The 17,961-nt window shown below is 35.9% G+C and overlaps 1 protein-coding gene and 1 pseudogene across 2 annotated transcripts in view; one reads left to right on the forward strand and one right to left on the reverse strand.

Moving 5' to 3' along the window:
• DSC2 (desmocollin 2) overlaps positions 1-17,961 on the forward strand; it is a 37,305-nt gene that overhangs the window by 15,908 nt on the left and 3,436 nt on the right. For both annotated transcript variants that reach the window (XM_032152587.2, XM_032152588.2), the window contains exons 7-14: positions 143-309; positions 3,806-3,940; positions 4,509-4,694; positions 6,572-6,828; positions 6,935-7,077; positions 12,553-12,771; positions 15,576-15,812; positions 16,559-16,683. In XM_032152587.2, the coding sequence (XP_032008478.1) occupies positions 143-309; positions 3,806-3,940; positions 4,509-4,694; positions 6,572-6,828; positions 6,935-7,077; positions 12,553-12,771; positions 15,576-15,812; positions 16,559-16,683 (1,469 nt within the window). The remainder of the gene's footprint in view (positions 1-142; positions 310-3,805; positions 3,941-4,508; positions 4,695-6,571; positions 6,829-6,934; positions 7,078-12,552; positions 12,772-15,575; positions 15,813-16,558; positions 16,684-17,961) is intronic.
• Positions 14,810-14,922, reverse strand: LOC116470103 (small nucleolar RNA U13; annotated as a pseudogene).

Consider the following 17,961-nt stretch of genomic DNA (forward strand, 5'->3'; position numbering starts at 1 on the left):
GTCTGCAAATTTATAAAAGCCATGACTTTGCTGTATAATAACGTGGTCCAGAACTTTTTTGAGGTGGGTGAAAAGGAATGAAATAAAGGGAACTTAGAACATGTGAATGATTTGGAGATTAAAAAGGACTTTTCTTCTGTAGGCACTACTGTGGGACAAGTGTGTGCAACTGACAAAGATGAGCCTGACACGATGCACACACGCCTGAAGTACTCCATCATTGGGCAGGTGCCACCATCACCCACCCTATTTTCTATGCATCCAACTACAGGTGTGATCACCACAACATCATCTCAGCTAGACAGAGAGGTAACGTAAACATTAATAAAACCTGAGTATAACGTGGCTATTCAATAGTACCTGTATAACTCCTGTAGATGTGTTTTTGAAAAGTATGTTGTGAATCTCGTTTTAGAAACATTATTAATTTATGTATGTTAATAGATACCACTAAATAACCTTGGGGTACGCTGATTTTGAACTGTTAATTCATTCTTTTCTGAATTGTATGTTTCATACACTCAAATTTCCTAATTTAAACATATTTACAGTATTAAAGCAAAATGTCAAATATGAGAAGTGAACCTTTTAAATATATGCAGAAATTTGTTATCTTTTCAACAATCTCATCTACATTCTATCACTTACATAGATGAAAAGACAGTTTATGTCTCTCTAATCTCTGGTTTCCGATTTTCAATCAACTGCTAGAAATCTTGATTTGGATGTCTGACAGGTACCTAAGATGTAATAAATCTAAAATTTAACTTGTCTTCTTTTCTTCTAAACACATTTTCCATTCTATGTTTTCTAGTTAAAAAGATATTTATATATTATTTCTCTTTTAACCATTTTCTATTGTCACCTTGGAGTCATGGTCTCCAAATTGTATTTGATGTCTCTTGGACCCCTGAATCACATCACTTCCCAAAGCATGTTTTTACCTCCAAGATTATTTTATATCTATATTCTGTCTCTTTCTACTGCAATACCCTAGCTTAGTAATTCATTCACTTAGTTATTCAACTATTACCTCCTCCATGAAAAATTATTCATCTAAATTCTTATAGCAATTTCTGTGTCCTTATTTACTATATTTATAATCTTAAAATATAGTAATAGATGTTTATGAGGTATTTTATTTGATTCTTAAATCTTAAATCTTCAGGTTAATTTTCTCTTCCTTCCTCTATCCCTCATGGATTAGGGTAGTGGTTCTCAAAAGCTTTGGTCTCAAGACCAACGCTTGACATTGTTACATATTGTTAAATATTGTTGAATATTGTTAACAATGTTAAATATTGTTGAAAATCCCAAAGATCTTTTATTTATCTAGGTTGTATTTATCTATGTTACCTTGTTAATGTTTAAAACTAAGGAAAGTTTAAATTATATATTAATTTAAATATTAAAAATAATTAATTACATGTTAACAGTTAAAATTCTTATAACAGTAGAAATTGTTACACTTTTTTTTCTTTTTGTACTTACAAAATAAGTACATTTTCCAAAACAGTACAATTTAGTGGGAAGAGTGACATTGTTACGCATTTTTCCAAATGTTTTTAATATTTTGCTTAAGACAGGTGGATTCTCATATCTCCTTCTGCATTTAGTCTGTTACAATATGTAGTTTTAGCTGAAGCATATATAAAGGCAATCTGACATGATATAAAGTTAGAAAAGAGAGTAGTATTTTGATGATAATTACAGATCATTGTGGATATTATTCCTTGATACTACATGAAAGCTTCACAAGGAGTAGCTAGTTTCCTAAATATTTTTGGTGATGTGGACTCTGAAGCCTCACCAATGACCTTTTGTACTTTATTACATTAAAATCCATTGCTCTATCTTACACTGTGAGTGACCATTTTACCAATATATCATTCTATATTGTGCACTGGTCATTTGGAAAATATTGGTTCACCAAGTAATGCAGAGCTTCCAAATATTGACACATTGCATTAAATAATATCAAAAAGATAACCTCTTTACTTCCATTGATATCACATTGGTTGATAAAGGTTTTCCAAGCTTCTCATTTTTGTTTGAAATCTCCAATTTATCATTGGCAACAAATAGTTGTTTTCCCTGAAGTGACAGATTAACTTTATGTTTTACAAAATACCTTCATAAAACTATAGTCTGCGTAGCCATAGATGTCTATGTGAAAATAGTGTTCTATAGGAAAAAAAAAAAAAGCAAAAATTCAACAGCTTGTTCAGCTCCCAAATCAAACATTCACAGAAGTGCTTTTCTTTGAATAGATTCTTCTGAAATAATCAGTTGAAAACACTTGTTTAGTGAAGGAGTTTACCCAGTGGTGCTCTCTAGTAACTTTTTGACCTCAGAATTCTGGTTTTCTTCAGTTGCCTGTGACATTTTAGTCCCTTTAAACATCAGAATTTCTCTTCCATCTGAAGATAGCACAAGTTAATACTTAGGCTATCAAACTTCATTTCCTTGTTTCATTAGCCAGTTAATTATTTCCAATAAATTTTAGTTCACTACAAACAAAATATGTATTCCTTCTTGAAAGTACAGTAGCATGATGTTTTAAAATTTTTCAGTTGAAATAAGGCCATTATTTTTCAAGTCTACACATGTGATTGGTTATGAGGGAGGAGTAAATCTGGAAAATTATGTGTGTTAAAAGCAGGAAGATCAAGAGAAACTTTAGTTTTATTTGAGATAATGCCTAAGGAAAAGAAAGTTTCAGAGGTGATGGAATTAAGGGAAGAATCTTTGTAAGAGAAGGGTGAACATTCTAGGTAGAAGATGAGGATAGATTTGAACATACTATTTTGTCTTATGAAAAGAGATAAAGTAGGTAGGAAAGGTAAGCATGACCGTCTTATAGAAGAAGAAACCTAGACGAAGTGAATTTTCCAATAGCCCAAGATTGTGTCTCTTATTTTTGGAGTTGGAAATAGAACCCAAGTCTCCTAATGCTCAGTCCGGAAAGCATTATTACTGTATTGTTTTTAATCCTCCCATATCTCAATCACTTACGATAAATGAAAGGTATAAGGAGAAACACTTTAAAATATTTAGATGCTTCAGATGTTTAAAAATATTTTTTAAGGTAGTGATTTTTCAACAATATCTGATAAATTGAAAGCCTTAAGAGCCAGATTCTATTTTCCACAGAAAGAAAAAAACCTACATAGCCCCAGACCTTTATCTTCATATCAATTTAAATGATCTCTTGAATGTAACATAAACCCTTAAAATCTATATTTTTTGCAGGAAGAAATTTCATTTTATTGTTTTGCTAAAAGACTATTATAAGAGTCATTGCTATCTATTTTTTTGAATGTAAGAATGTACTTTGGCTAGGAGATAAAGGTTTTGATTAATTACCAGGCAATTTTAAATGCACTTGTGGCAAATAGCTTTTCTTTTTCTGTTGAATAAAGACAAAACCAATTGATTCTATATTCTGTAAGTTAATAGCACTATAAATTTGAGAAACTATTCAATTTTCATAAATTGATTGAAAATTCCTAGTGTGATTCTCCTGCCTCGCTTGAACCCAGGAGGCAGAGGTTGCAGTGAGCCAAGATCGCACCACTGCACTCCAGCCTGGGCAACAGAGCGAGACTTCATCTCAGAAAAAAAAAGAAAGAAAAGAAAAGAAAAATTACTAGTGAGAGGAAATTCTTCTAATACATGAATGCTGTGAAATGTAATAATGTACTTCTTAAATTCTTGGTGCAAAAAAATTATGGAGTGTAAAGTAAGATTTCAATTATAATGTTGGTGCTTTCACCCAATAATTAAATTCTTTTTTTGTTTTCAGTTAATTGACAAATATCAGTTGAAAATAAAAGTACAAGACATGGATGGTCAGTATTTTGGTCTACAGACAACTTCAACTTGTATCATTAACATCAATGATGTAAATGACCACTTGCCAACATTTACTCGTACTTCTGTAAGTTTATGATATTAATTAAAGAAAAATGTATAGACCAGTTTTAATTGTTTAATATGCACATCTCTGGCCTGGCGCAGTGGCTCACGCCTGTAATCTCAGCACTTTGGGAGGCCGAGGCGGGCGGATCGCCTGAGGTCAGGAGTTTGAGACCAGCCTGGCCAACATGGTGAAATCCCGTCTCTACAGAAAATACAAAAATTAGCCAGGCATGGTGACAGGCACCTGTAATCCCAGCTACCCAGGAGGCTGAGGCAAGAGAATGGCCTGAACCTGGAAGGCAGAGGTTGCAGTGAGCTGAGATGGGGCCATTGAACTCCAGCCTGGGCGACACAGCGAGGCTCTGTCTCAAAAAAAAAAAAAAAAAGGAAAAGAAAAAAATGTACATCCCCATCTACCCCTCCTGATTTCAAATGAAGTGCCCCAATGACATTAAAAGTTGTATAGTGCTAGGGTTTAAAATCATGTAAACATAGTACTTTGGAAATTAGAATAGGATTTACTTCACATGGTGTTCCGTTTTTGTGAGAGTTACTAATGAATTTTTTGTTTGTTTTTATTATTTTAGTATGTGACATCAGTGGAAGAAAATACAGTTGATGTGGAAATCTTACGAGTTACTGTTGAGGATAAGGACTTAGTGAATACTGCTAATTGGAGAGCTAATTATACCATTTTAAAAGGCAATGAAAACGGAAATTTTAAAATTGTAACAGATGCCAAAACCAATGAAGGAGTTCTCTGTGTAGTTAAGGTAAGAATAAATTAGAACATTATTTGTAGTTTATAATATGATAGAATAGCATGCCAGAATTTAATGGAAAGAAAGGAATTCTGATAAATGTAGGAATAAAATAGATATATAAGTAAATGCAAATGCTCTGTTCTTCATATATAATGGAAAGAATATATTAGTTTTTGATAATCTTTTGTTCAGGCATGATTTTTTTTTAAAAAGTCCATATAATACAGTATCTATTTTGTAACCAATATCTTTAAATGGTTCAAAAACTAGCACAGCTTTGATGCCCCTGGGACAGTGCCACACTTTTCCTAGCCCAGTTTTTCCGTGTTTGGGTTGAGGAGCCTTCACTTACTTACTGAATTTCCCAAATGAAGAGTTAGTCTTGGTCAGCCCCATGGAGGGGTTATTCGTAGGTTTGTTCGTCATATTCAGTATATATTACATCCTTAGCATCCAGATTCAGAATAAAAATCCTCAATGATTCAGCAATGCAAACACTTCGAAAACTTCTTTCTAATACTATTTCAGGAGCCAGAGTTAGTGCATAAAGCAATCTGAGCTCTTTTAGCCTTGGACAAATTTATAGACTTATTTCTGCTGCATCTTTAACTAGAACATCGTTTTACAGTAGGTCTATGCCGTTTTCTTTTTGTATATATTCACAAGGAGCATGGATTAAAAAATGATGAATCCATTTTCCTTACAATAATGAAAATCAACTGCTGTTTTTATATTATTTTCTCTATTTTAAAATAGCAAAGAAATTTCCTTTAAATCTTGTCTCTTTCTTCACCTAACCCCTCCCCTAATCCTTGGTATTCTCAGAAGGAAATTTATCTGTGTGAAGTCCAAAACCTGAAAAAATTTCTGTCTTCTAGGACGTGGTTTCACTAATTCTCATTACAATTACATATCAGGCAAGATAAAATAAAACCTTTTATTAAATGTGTTCCTGTCTTTAAGACAGGAACTGGAATGGAATACACACATAAAAAAAGAAAATATGATGCCCATAAGCTTTGTATTTTCTTGTCTTGCTCCTCTTAAAAGCATTTTTAAAAAATTTACCCATTTTTTTTCTCTTCCTCAAACCAGGTACAAATAATTTTATTCATCTTAGGAGGGTAAGACAAGCTGTCCTAAAATTTATGGTGTATTAAATAACTATTGTTTATGGTATGAATCCCCTAAAGGAGTAACTCATGTATTACCATCCAAGAACCCTCATTACATATTCTCTGAATCTTCATCAATACCTGTTATACTACTTATCTTAAATTTGCAGTTGAAGAACAATTTTCTGTCCTTTTTGTTTGCCAGCTTTACCCAAGTACTGAATCAGTGGGAGGACTCCTCTCTCTCCACCACCACTGGGTTTCTGGGTGTATTAGTCTGTTCTCACATTGTTATAAAGAACTACCTGAGACTGGATAGTTTATAAACAAAAGAGGTTTAATTGACTCACAATTCCACAGGCTGTATAGGAGGCATGACTAGGTAGGCCTCAGGAAACTTATAATCATGGTGGAAGGCAAAGGGGAAGCAAGCACATCTTCACATGGCAACAGGAGAGACAGAGCAAAGGGGGATGTGCTACACACTTTTGAACAACCAGATCTTGTGAGAACTCAGCAGTGGGGAAATCCGCCCCCATGATCCAATCACCTTCCATCAGGTCCCTCCCCCAACATTGGGAATTACAATTCGGCATGAGATGTGGGTGGGGACACAGAGCCAAACCATATCACTGGATATATGTTTCATATTCTAGTGGTTATTCCCAACACGGCACTTACATATTTCCAAATTTAACATTATATATACTCGTTAGCATTGCCAAATATTAAATGAGTTCATCTGATTTTTCAATACATTTGCTTTTGTAGCCTTTGAATTATGAAGAAAAGCAACAGGTGATCCTGCAAATTGGTGTAGTTAATGAAGCTCCATTTTCCGGAGAGGCTAGTTCAAGATCAGCCATGAGCACAGCAACAGTTACTGTTAATGTAAAAGATCAGGATGAGGGCCCTGAGTGTAACCCTCCAATACAGACTGTTCGCATGAAAGAAAATGCAGAAGTGGGAACAACAAGCAATGGATATAAAGCATATGACCCAGAAACAAGAAGTAGCAGTGGCATAAGGTACTTACCATTCTATTTTAGTTTTAAAATTTATAGCTTATTTTGTTACATTATTATAATTTAGCGTATGATAAATTTTATTATTTTAATTCATCATTACCAACAGGTATAAGAAATTAACTGATCCAACAGGGTGGGTCACCGTTGATGAAAATACAGGATCAATCAAAGTTTTCAGAAGCCTGGATAGAGAGGCAGAGACCATCAAAAATGGCATATATAATATTACAGTCCTTGCATCAGACCAAGGTAAGAATTTGTCTTTAAGCCAGCTACATACTTCCTTGGCTACATACATCTTCAGTGTTTAAGCCAACAGTATACATTTTAAAGCTGGGTACATGCACTCTCAGTTTTCATATCTCTCAATGATAATATAAAGTAAGAAGTTTACTATAATTTGTTAACTCATGTCTGCTTTCTAATAGCCTTCTCAGTTTTAGATGTAATTATAAAATAATTTACTCATAGAAACACTTGAGACCATAATTTATTAAAGTTAAAATTATTAAAAATTGAGAAAATTATTTTAGTAAAACTTGTTTCAGCTGGGTGTGGTGGTTCACGCCTGTAATCCCAGCACTTTGGAAGGCCAAGGCTGGAGGATCACTTGAGGTCATGAGTTCGAGACCAGCCTGGTCAACATGGTGAAATCCCGTCTCTACCAAAAATATTAAAAATTAGCTGGGTGTAGTGGCATGCACCTGTAATCCCAGCTACTCAGGAGGCTGAGGCAGGAGAATTGCTTGAACCCGGGAGGTGGAGGTTGCAGTGAGCCGAGATCGCGCCACTGCACTCCAGCCTGGGTGACAGAGTGAGATGCTGTGTCAAAAAAAAAAACTTGTTTCAATTTATCTACTTATTTTGCTTAAAGTGTTCACTTTGTAGGAAAGTTCATTACAGGGAGAACATACTTACATAGTGCAGTCCTGGAAGACAGCTCTAACTTTTTACAGGAAGCTAACAATATACTTGGGGGTTAGAATTCTGATTAAAGACATTATATAAAAATAAATCATGGTTTATTTATGATCATGGTAAATAAATAGTATATTATAGAATTAGAGAGACAAGCACTATGAATTCACGTAATCATATAAAATGTAAAATTATGTTCTGTGCATTCTATAAAATTGAGAGAAATATGAGTATGATGATTATATATGAAACATGTTTGGTGCATAAAATATAATTTCTGTAACATGAATTTGAACTTTGTGTCTTTGTAAAATAAATACGTTAACTATAACAAACAAATTATTATACTATAACTCGCAAAATTAGAATTGAGAAGTGATTTTGGAAGATAATTTACGTATTCCAGTTCTCTATAAATTAATGAGAAATGACTCAGTTTGTTAAATTGCTACAGTTGTAATCATTATTGATTTGCCTTTAACTAATTAAAGACTGTCCTTTAAGGCCTCAGATTCTCATGTCTTTTTGCCAAGAAATACTCGTTGGTCAAAGGCAAATGAAAAGAAAAAAAAACATGAAACTCAAATCCGTTATTTTTTTAACGGCACTTGGGAAGTAGTTTATTGACAGTTGAGATAAAAATTGCTGTCTGAAATTAGAAATTTTGCCTATAATTTTATTCTACATTCTCGTCTGTTGCAGAGGAGTTTAAATGATTGAGAGATAAAATATTTGTTATGGAATTGAGATGGGGCACTGCTTATCATCATTGTGATATAGAATAAATGCGTAATGAGGCCATTCCCATTCATTTCTTTTGAAGAGGGTGGGAGTCATTGTGTTACTCTCTGTGAGAGAACTGTGAATCAGTAATTCCACATCTGTTTACTTTGTGAATTGAATGAACTGAGATCATACAAAGTGTGTCATTTTTTGAAAAACCTTTTTCTAAAATCTATACTGGCTAATTTCATTTGGGTTCTCCCTGCCACTCCCTAATGGAAACCTCTCCTCATGGATACTGCTGTCTTGGGCTGGTGCTCACTTCCTGCCTTCCTATATCTCCGCAGCAATTGCTTCCTCTTTTTAAAACTCTCTCTCAAGGCTTCTATGTCTAAACTTGCCCACACATTCCTGCATGCTTTCTGGTCTTAACTGCCTTCCCCTCTCCTAAACATATATATTTCTTAAGCTTTAAATTCAATTTATCTTTTCTTCTTAACTTCTTAATGTAAATTCTGTTGGCAGCTTTACCCAGAAATCACCTCTATCTAGTTGAGCTTGAGATTAATGTTTCTATTGTATTATTCCAGCTGTTAGAATGGGGTTACTTGCAACTATTTTAAAACATTTGACTGAAGAGTGTCATGCACATAAAGCGTGAAACCATGGATAGCGCACCTCATGTGACTTCATATTTGGAATTAGCCTTTGCCCATATAGAATTATATTACTACTAGAAGATGAGCATTTTATGCTGACATTCCAATGAATAAAACAGTATGTAACTCATCAACAGATGAAAAACAGCTATGAAACACAGTGGATTAGATATCTGAGGTCTTAAGTGTTCTTCTATATCAGTATTAATCACAATGTGCAAAAAAAGATTGGAGTTTAATCAGTGAGCAACTGTAAACATCTAATGGAAGGAAATTGAAGCATTTATCCCAGCTGTAGAAGAGCAAGCACTATAGAGTTCAATTTTTAAAGATAGCACAATTAACCAGATTCAATAGGCGAGGTATGTGCTCTCAATTGTGTGTGTGGACTCCAAGGGAAAGAAATGTTCAAGACAACCAGCAGTCCCAGTTTTCAGAGAGAGCAAGGTAGCACCACATAGCATGAGAACAGGAGAAGTTGAGGGATAGAAATTATTCTGCTCTCATAAATAGAAACATATGCCAGATAGATGAAATATGTATTATCTACCTGCTTCCTTTTTCTAATGTAAATACTCTTTTTTGAAGTTGTCCAAAAATGGAAAGTAGTTGCGTTGTTTCCTGCTTCTCATTGTTTTCTCTCCTAGTTCTTTTTTCTTCTTGCTGAAGTACATCCTTTACTATATTCTTTTCAATTGTGGAATGTGAATTTTAAACTCTGTCAGTTTTGTTGTTGTGAAAAATATTTTAATATTGGCCTCATACTTAAGTGATACTTTGACTTGGTTTAAAATTCTGAGTCAACAGCTTCTTTCCCATGGCACTGTGCAGCTATTAACCCATTATCTTCTGGTATCTCTTCTTGCTAATGCTTCTTGTTCTGTCAATTAGCGATTGTCCTTTTGTAGGTAATATATTTAGGTAGCTTTTACAGTACCCTAAGTTGAGTTCTACAGTGTTAGTACAATGTGTATGCCGTGGATTTATTTATATTTGTCTAGTTCTGCAGTCAGAAAACACTTTCAATCTGAAGAGCCATGTTTTTCTTTAATTCTGGAGTATTCCCAGCTATTAATCTCTGTAAATATTGCTTCTCTGCCATTCTGTCTATTCTCTTTTCTAGAATCCCTGGTAGGTGAATGTTGCTGTTTATTTTCTACTGGAATTTGAGCTGTAATTTCATTCTTGTTTAATTGGTTACCCCTCTTTATGTCTTTGAAGATTCTAAACATACCTGTTTCAGAGACGTCTTGGATAGAATGAATTAATCTTTTGACTGGTGCTTTTGTTGGTTTTCTTTCTTAGTGTTAATCTTGATTATTTGGGAATTTTAGTTTGCAGGCTTATATTAAATGAGAGGTGTTTGCTTTGCTTTCCGTTTTTGTTTTTTCCCTCTCTCCCACTTTGCCCATATTAACTACTAGTCTTGTAGTTGCCTTCACCTGCTCTTTCTCTGTGGCCCATGGTTTAGAACCAGTTCTTAACTTGGTGGCCTAGTGCTCCTGACCCATGATGATGCTGGCTCTATCACGAGTCTAGTCGCTGTGCTGCAGGTGCTCTGGCTGAGGTTGTGACTTCAGGGCTGTGCTCGAATCTCTGAGCTTCCCGAGCTTGGCAGCTTCATATAAGACACAGCCCCAGGCAGTGGGTGGCACAGGGTTTTTTAATTCTCTTTTCCACCTGCAATGTTAATATCAAAAGCCTTCTTTTTAAACAGAAAGAATGAATGATTTAGAGACAGAACTCCTGGGTTTGTGTTTAGCTTCAGGCTTCACAACTGCATTACTAATCTGTGGCATGGGTCCGTGGCTGTTTCATCTTTGAATCCCCCAGATTTTCCAATGCAGTGCTTTATATAAAGTAGTTATCCTGTAAGTTTCTTTCTTTCTTTTCTTTTCTTTCTTTTTTTTGTTTTGAGACGGAGTTTCACTTTTGTTGCCCAGGCTGGAGTGCCATGGTGTGATCTCCGCTCACTGCAACCTCCGCCTCCCGGGTTCAAGCAATTCTCCTGCCTCAACCTCCCGAGTAGCTGAGATTATAGGCATGTGCCACCATGCCTGGCTAATTTTGTATTTTTAGTAGAGATGGGGTTTCTCCATGTTGGTCAGTCTGGTCTTGAACTCCCGACCTCAGGTGATCTGCCCGCCTCGGCTTCCCAAAGTGCTGGGATTACAGGCGTGAGCCACCGCGCCCTGCCTATCCTGTAAGTTTCTATTGAATATACAGATAGATGAATTACTTAGGCTACAACCCACAGTGATTATTTCAGTTTTCAAGTAATTTTCTACTCCAGGAGTCTTCTGCCCTTTGAATATTCCCATGTACTATTTTTGTTACAATCTTTCAAATATGTAACTTCAATTTCTTTACTCCAAAACCTAAGTGCTACCTATTTATCCAGCAAACTCTAAGCTCCCTAGTCTGGCTTCCAAAGACCCTTAGCTCCTGCTTCCGTGTCAGCTTCCACTTGTCTACCTTCCCTGTCATTGTCTCCAGATCATGGGTGTGTATGACGTGCGTTTCCATCTCCTTGAATTTCCTTGTGCTTTTAAATATACCAGAAGTGTCCTCATTCATACTCTCTTCCTTCCTCTTCTCACAAATCAGCCAAAACTTGCCTCTAATAAAATGCAGTAATAATTTAGCGAATGAATAAACACATCTTAATAGCAGTCATTGTTTGTACAACCCATATGAAAGTAATACTGTTTTTCTTTTAACATTCCCTGAGGACATAGCTTGTGACTGCTCGTCATTGTAACTTCTACATTATAGATGATTAATAAATATTTTTCTATATACCCAAAGGACTATAAATCATGCTGCTATAAAGACACATGCACACGTATGTTTATTGTGGCACTATTCACAACAGCAAAGAGTTGGAACCAACCCAAATGTCCAACAACGATAAACTCGATTAAGAAAATGTGGCACATATACACCATGGAATACTATGCAGCCATAAAAAATGATGAGTTCATGTCCTTTGTAGGGACATGGATGAAACTGGAAAACATCATTCTCAGTAAACTGTCGCAAGGACGAAAAACCAAACACCGCATGTTCTCACTCATAGGTGGGAATTGAACAATGAGAACTCATGGACACAGGAAGGGGAACATCACACTCCAGGGACTGTTGTGGGGTGGGGGGAGGGGGGAGGGACAGCATGAGGAGATATACCTAATGCTAAATGAGGAGTTAATGGGTGCAGCACACCAACATGGCACATGGGTACATATTTAACAAACCTGCACATTGTGCACATGTACCCTAAAACCTAAAGGATAATAATAAAAAATAATAAAAAATAAAAAATAAAAATAAAAAAATAAATAAATATTTTTCAATGTGTTCAGTGCATAATTTTGTGGTGAAAACTCAAAACATAGAAAAAGCATTTTTATTTTCATTTTTCTAGAAGGGAGAACATGTACGGGGACACTGGGCATTATACTTCAAGACGTGAATGATAACGGCCCATTCATACCTAAAAAGACAGTGATCATCTGCAAACCCACCATGTCATCTGCGGAGATTGTTGCGGTTGATCCTGATGAGCCTATCCATGGCCCACCCTTTGACTTTAGTCTGGAGAGTTCAGAAGTACAGAGAATGTGGAGACTGAAAGAAATTAATGGTATATATTTTTGAAAATTACTTTGTCCTTTTCAACATCAGGATGTCTGCAATACTTTTTTTTTTTTTGTATGAAATAGGAGAAAATTCACCATGTGGGAACCACCAATGAAAGTTTCTCAGATTTTGTGTGTTGGCAGTAGGTCTCTCTAGTGTGTCTCTAATCCTATGCCGAGATTCCCTTAGGTGTGTTGTGAATTCTCACTCCTACTCCAAACACACACACACACACTCTCTCTTTTTCTCTCTCTCTCTCTCTCTTAGACTTGGTCTAATGCAGTCATTTCCTAACTTGTGTACCTCCCACTGGCATAGATTTCTTATGGTTTCCTAGGTCATAAGGGAGTCCTCATTTGTTACTGGTTGGCTCTCCAGAAAGCAGACCCTGAGACAGGGCATCTCAAGCAGAATGATGACTAAGGAATTTGCTTGGGATCAGTGGCTTTGAAAGGAGGAGAGGTAGGATTGGGCAAAAAAGAGAAGTGAAGCTGCAGCACAAGCCAAATGACAACCTCAGTGAACTCCAGGGGGAGTCTGAGCTAAATGGGCCTTCAGAACGGTCCTGAATTGATCCCCTATCCTCTCTTATTGCTCTATCAGTGTATGTGGGCTGCCCATGGCAAAAAGGCACAATCACGGAAGGTGCTGATGACCTCCCAAGCAGCTGGGATGTAAGTCCTTCATTGAAAAGGGATCCGATGTACACCACAGTGTCCACCACGTTATCTCTCCTCTCTGCCACTGTATTGACTTCTGACTATTTCGTGTCTATTGTATTCTCCTTAGGATTCTCCCCTAACTTGGTTCCCCAGCTGTACTTTTGTCTTTAGCCCAGAAGGATCTACAGTGATAAGTATGGCAAAAATGAAGGCAGCCCGTCTACATTATCACCATTTCCTCACTCCCTAGTTGGCCCTTAACTCTTCAGCATGTTCCCCATCTCCTGCTCACGCTGCCTATGGACCGTGGTGTCATGGTCTATCAGCTTTCATGACTCTAGAACCACTGAATGGGGCTTGCTTTTCAAATGCCCTTGAATGTTTTTCAGCCCCATGCTTTCAGTGAATATCTCTCAATTTCCTGTTATGATAAATTAGAAAAGAAAGGTTATGAGGGAACGTAAAAGGAGAACAGGATGGGGAAAGAAAAATGAAGACTTATAGAAATAAGCTAAGCTACTCTGTCTTGGATCCTGCTCTGTGAACTAACAAGATTTTCAGCTTTCTAAACAATGTTCTGTTGTCTCTCTCTCTCTCTGTGTGTGTGTGTGTGTGTGTGTGTGTGTGTGTGTATCAGGGGTTATCAGTTTATTTTGGGGTTGGGAGGAAGAATTAACTTTATTCTTAGATTTTTTTTCTTTTCTACTTATTTGGTGTCATGATACTCATTTTTAAGTAGTGTTGATAGAAGGTGGACACTTTTTTTCCCAGTAGTCTTACTTAGCAAAATAAAACTTTGGCAGCTGTATGTTTGTCAAAATCTTTGTTATTTTAAAGATGTACTTGTCTGGGTAATCACTTATAAGCTTGGGAAACACCCAGGTTTTAAGAAGAATATACCCTAAAGAGGCTTTGAAGTCAGTTAAGCTTAGTGTCAAATGCTGGTTCTCCACTGTTTGTTAGTTATGTAAATCTGACCATGCTATTTATTGTCTTTGAGCATCAATTTACTAAAATGGGATTATTTGGGGGAGTAAATGAGATAATGCATGTAATACTCCATGACACATTAGGAATTTGGTTTTGTTAGTCTCATTATAATTTCTTACAAAACAGACTTAACAGGTTAACCATGGCTTCTCTTAAAATGGACTTAATTCAATGTGCTTTTACCCAAGCATTCAAATTTGTATTTAGAGCTTCAAATACTATGCAGAAAATGAGAATGTCATGCTGGGCAGTTCTGTGGGAGAGGGATTATTCTATGGGACCTGGTATCTGCATTTAGAGTAGTAGTATATCTAGTCTCCGAAACCAAGATTGTATTGGCTTCTAAATTTTTTTTAAGTTTTTAATTATTTTTTCCTTCTTCTAAATTCATGTCATACAGGTAATGTACTGATGTCGTAATAAGGTTTGAGAGAGGTGCGTCTCACACATGAGCATAAAAACCCTATCATCATGCTTATGCACCATAAAAGCCAAAAAAGAATCTGTATGGGCTTTAGGTTCTGGATATTTTCTAGCCTTTATCTAAGAAAACTACACCAAAACTAAGACACGTGCAGTTGGTCCCTTCGTCCTTTAGGACCAGGAGATGTAGCTCCAGTTGTGTGACTCATGACCTGCAAATGTAGTCACTGTCAGGGGTGTTTGAAGTTGTCAGAATTAGTCTCTGACAGTAAGTCACAAGTATTTACGTTTATTTGGCACAATTTTTGAAAATGAAGTAAAGGAAAACATCCAGAATTTCAGACTATTACTTCGATGAAGCATGTGTAAAAGAAAATGTACACTCACTGGTTTAATTAAATATTTTCAAGATATGGTAAAAACTAATCTATTAACAAGTCTATTAGTTGTGATAGGAAGGATTTGTTTACAGACAAATAAAATATATTATTACAAGAGCCAAAAGACTTTGTTTAAGAGTCAGCATAGACAAACTTTTATATGTAATATGTTTGCAATGGGTACAGATTAGAACTACTCTATCCATTCACATTTAGAATCTTCTAGCAGCTATGCCATCCCATCAGGAATATCTGTTTCTAGGAAAATATAACTATCTGATAATGAGTTATTTATGTTCAGAAGAAATCAGTGACATTGTATAATGCTTGGTTTTATTTATTTATATTTTCAGATACAGCAGCACGTCTTTCCTATCAGAATGACCCTCCATTTGGCTCATATATAGTACCTGTAACAGTGAGAGATAGACTTGGCATGTCTAGTGTCACTTCATTGGATGTTACACTGTGTGACTGCATTACTGAAAATGACTGCACACATCGTGTAGATCCAAGGATTGGCGGTGGAGGAGTACAACTTGGAAAGTGGGCCATCCTTGCAATATTGTTGGGCATAGCATTGCTCTTTTGTAAGTCTTAAGTCCTTTCTTGAATTCAAATAATACCCTTTAAAGTAACTTTCAAGACACTTTTTGTTTTTTGAGACAGAGCCCAGGCTGGAGTGCAGTGGTGTGATCTCTGCTCACTGCAACCTCCACCTCTGGATTCCAGTGATTCTCATGCCTCAGCCTCCTGAGTAGCTGGGATTACAGGTGTGCGCCACAATGCCCAGCTAATTTTTTCTACTTTTAGTATAGATGGATTTCACTGTGTTGGCCAGGCCAGTCTCTAACTCCTGGCCTCAAGTGATCCCCCCACCTCGGCCTCTCAAAGTGCTGGGATTACAGGTGTGAGCCACCACGCCTGGCAACTTTCAAGACACATTCTAAGAATCAGTGCTATTTCCTATAGCTGATCATTTGCATGTAGCTGTATTTTTATTTAATATATAAATATATTTAATTTATATATTTTAAGTGCATTTATGTATAGTTCTAGTGTCTTCTCAGTTATCATAGACATAAAATTCAATGTAGAAACAGAACATGTAACATAATTATAGCATATCTGTTTAAAAGTTTATCTTTAAACTTTTAAAGAGCATATCTATTTAAACTTTTCTATTGTATACTGCTTTGACACAAGCAATCCAGGAAAGCTGTCTTCTTTTAATATACACTTTTAAGTTTATGATTTATCTGTGTATTAACCATTGTATGTTTATAACTTCATATTATTTTATGATAAACTCAAGTATATTTCTTTCTTCCTCCAGGCATCCTGTTTACGCTGGTCTGTGGGGCTTCTGGGACATCTAAACAACCAAAAATAATTCCTGATGATTTAGCCCAGCAGAACCTAATTGTATCAAACACAGAAGCTCCTGGAGATGACAAAGTGGTAAGTAGTCTGGCTTTTTAAATAAATACAAAGGATGAATTCACTTACAATGCATATTCCTTCTAAAATGATCTTTTCTCAGAGAAGTTCTTTTGGTATCAGGCAATTTACCATAGAATGTCATGGGTCCCCTGAAACAGATAAAATGACTTTGATTTACATGATGATATATGGTATTTAAATTTGGCCATAGTGTGTTACTTAATAGTAAAAATGCTTTAGTATGTCATTGTTATTTTTACTTCAAATGATTCATGGTTTCAACTTTAAGCCTCGTCTTTTGTGTATATTTCAACTGCTGTTTGTGCTGTAAAAATGCTGCTTTTAATTATTCATGTCACCAACATGGTTTTACATTTTCTGGCAACAAGAAAATCACTACAAGTCTTGATCATCGTGGGAAGAACTTTAATAGATTCTTTCTGGCTCTAATATGGGTTAGGAAACAGCCTGAGGCCACATATATGAAACAGCAATGCTAGCAAGTGGCCATTTCTCCACCTTTGCTTTCTAGCTCAATATGTGGAAAAGGAACAAGTAAAAACCCTATAAGAAGTATAATTGATGACTAGGGCAAGAAAGATTTAGAAAACAAAAGCATGAGAGTATCCAGAAAGGTAATGAAAAAATAAAATTTAAATAATACTAGAGTTTCCAAAAACGCAACATAAATAACTAGTGGCCAAAGCTTTGGTGTTCTTGTTATTTTCCCTGCCTAGTTTATTCATATATATTTAGATGGCAAGTATTTATTGTTGCCGTTAAGATTTTTGTGGCAATTATAGTTTTATTCTTTTTGATTTAGTTGAAGTGTAACTGAATTAGATACTAAATGGAAATATTGATCATTACTTCTGTTTCTGCTTTAGTCAGGTAAAATTTAAACTAAGCAGAGTAAGTATATGTGAGACAACAGTGTTTATTTTGAGGTGTGAGATGTAGGAAGGATTGAAGAATTAGAGTTGTACAGTATTCTAAGAGGCTTTTTTTTTTTTTTTGAGACAAGATCTGGCTCTGTTGCCAAGGCTGGGGTGTAGTGGCACAATCACAGTTCACTGCAAACTCCGTCTTCCAGGTTCAAGCAATTCCTGTGCCTTAGCCTCCCGAGTAGCTGGGATTACAGGTGCCTCCTACCATGCGCAGCTGATTTTTGTATTTTTAGTAGAGACGGAGTTCCACCATGTTGGCAAGGCTGGTCTTGAATTCCTCATTTCAAGTGATCTGCCTGCCTTGGCCTCCCAAAGTGCTGGGATTACAGGCATGAGCCACCACAATGGG

This window comes from Hylobates moloch, unplaced genomic scaffold (genome assembly GCF_009828535.3).
Source record: "Hylobates moloch isolate HMO894 unplaced genomic scaffold, HMol_V3 SCAFFOLD_5, whole genome shotgun sequence".
NCBI lineage: Eukaryota > Metazoa > Chordata > Mammalia > Primates > Hylobatidae > Hylobates > Hylobates moloch.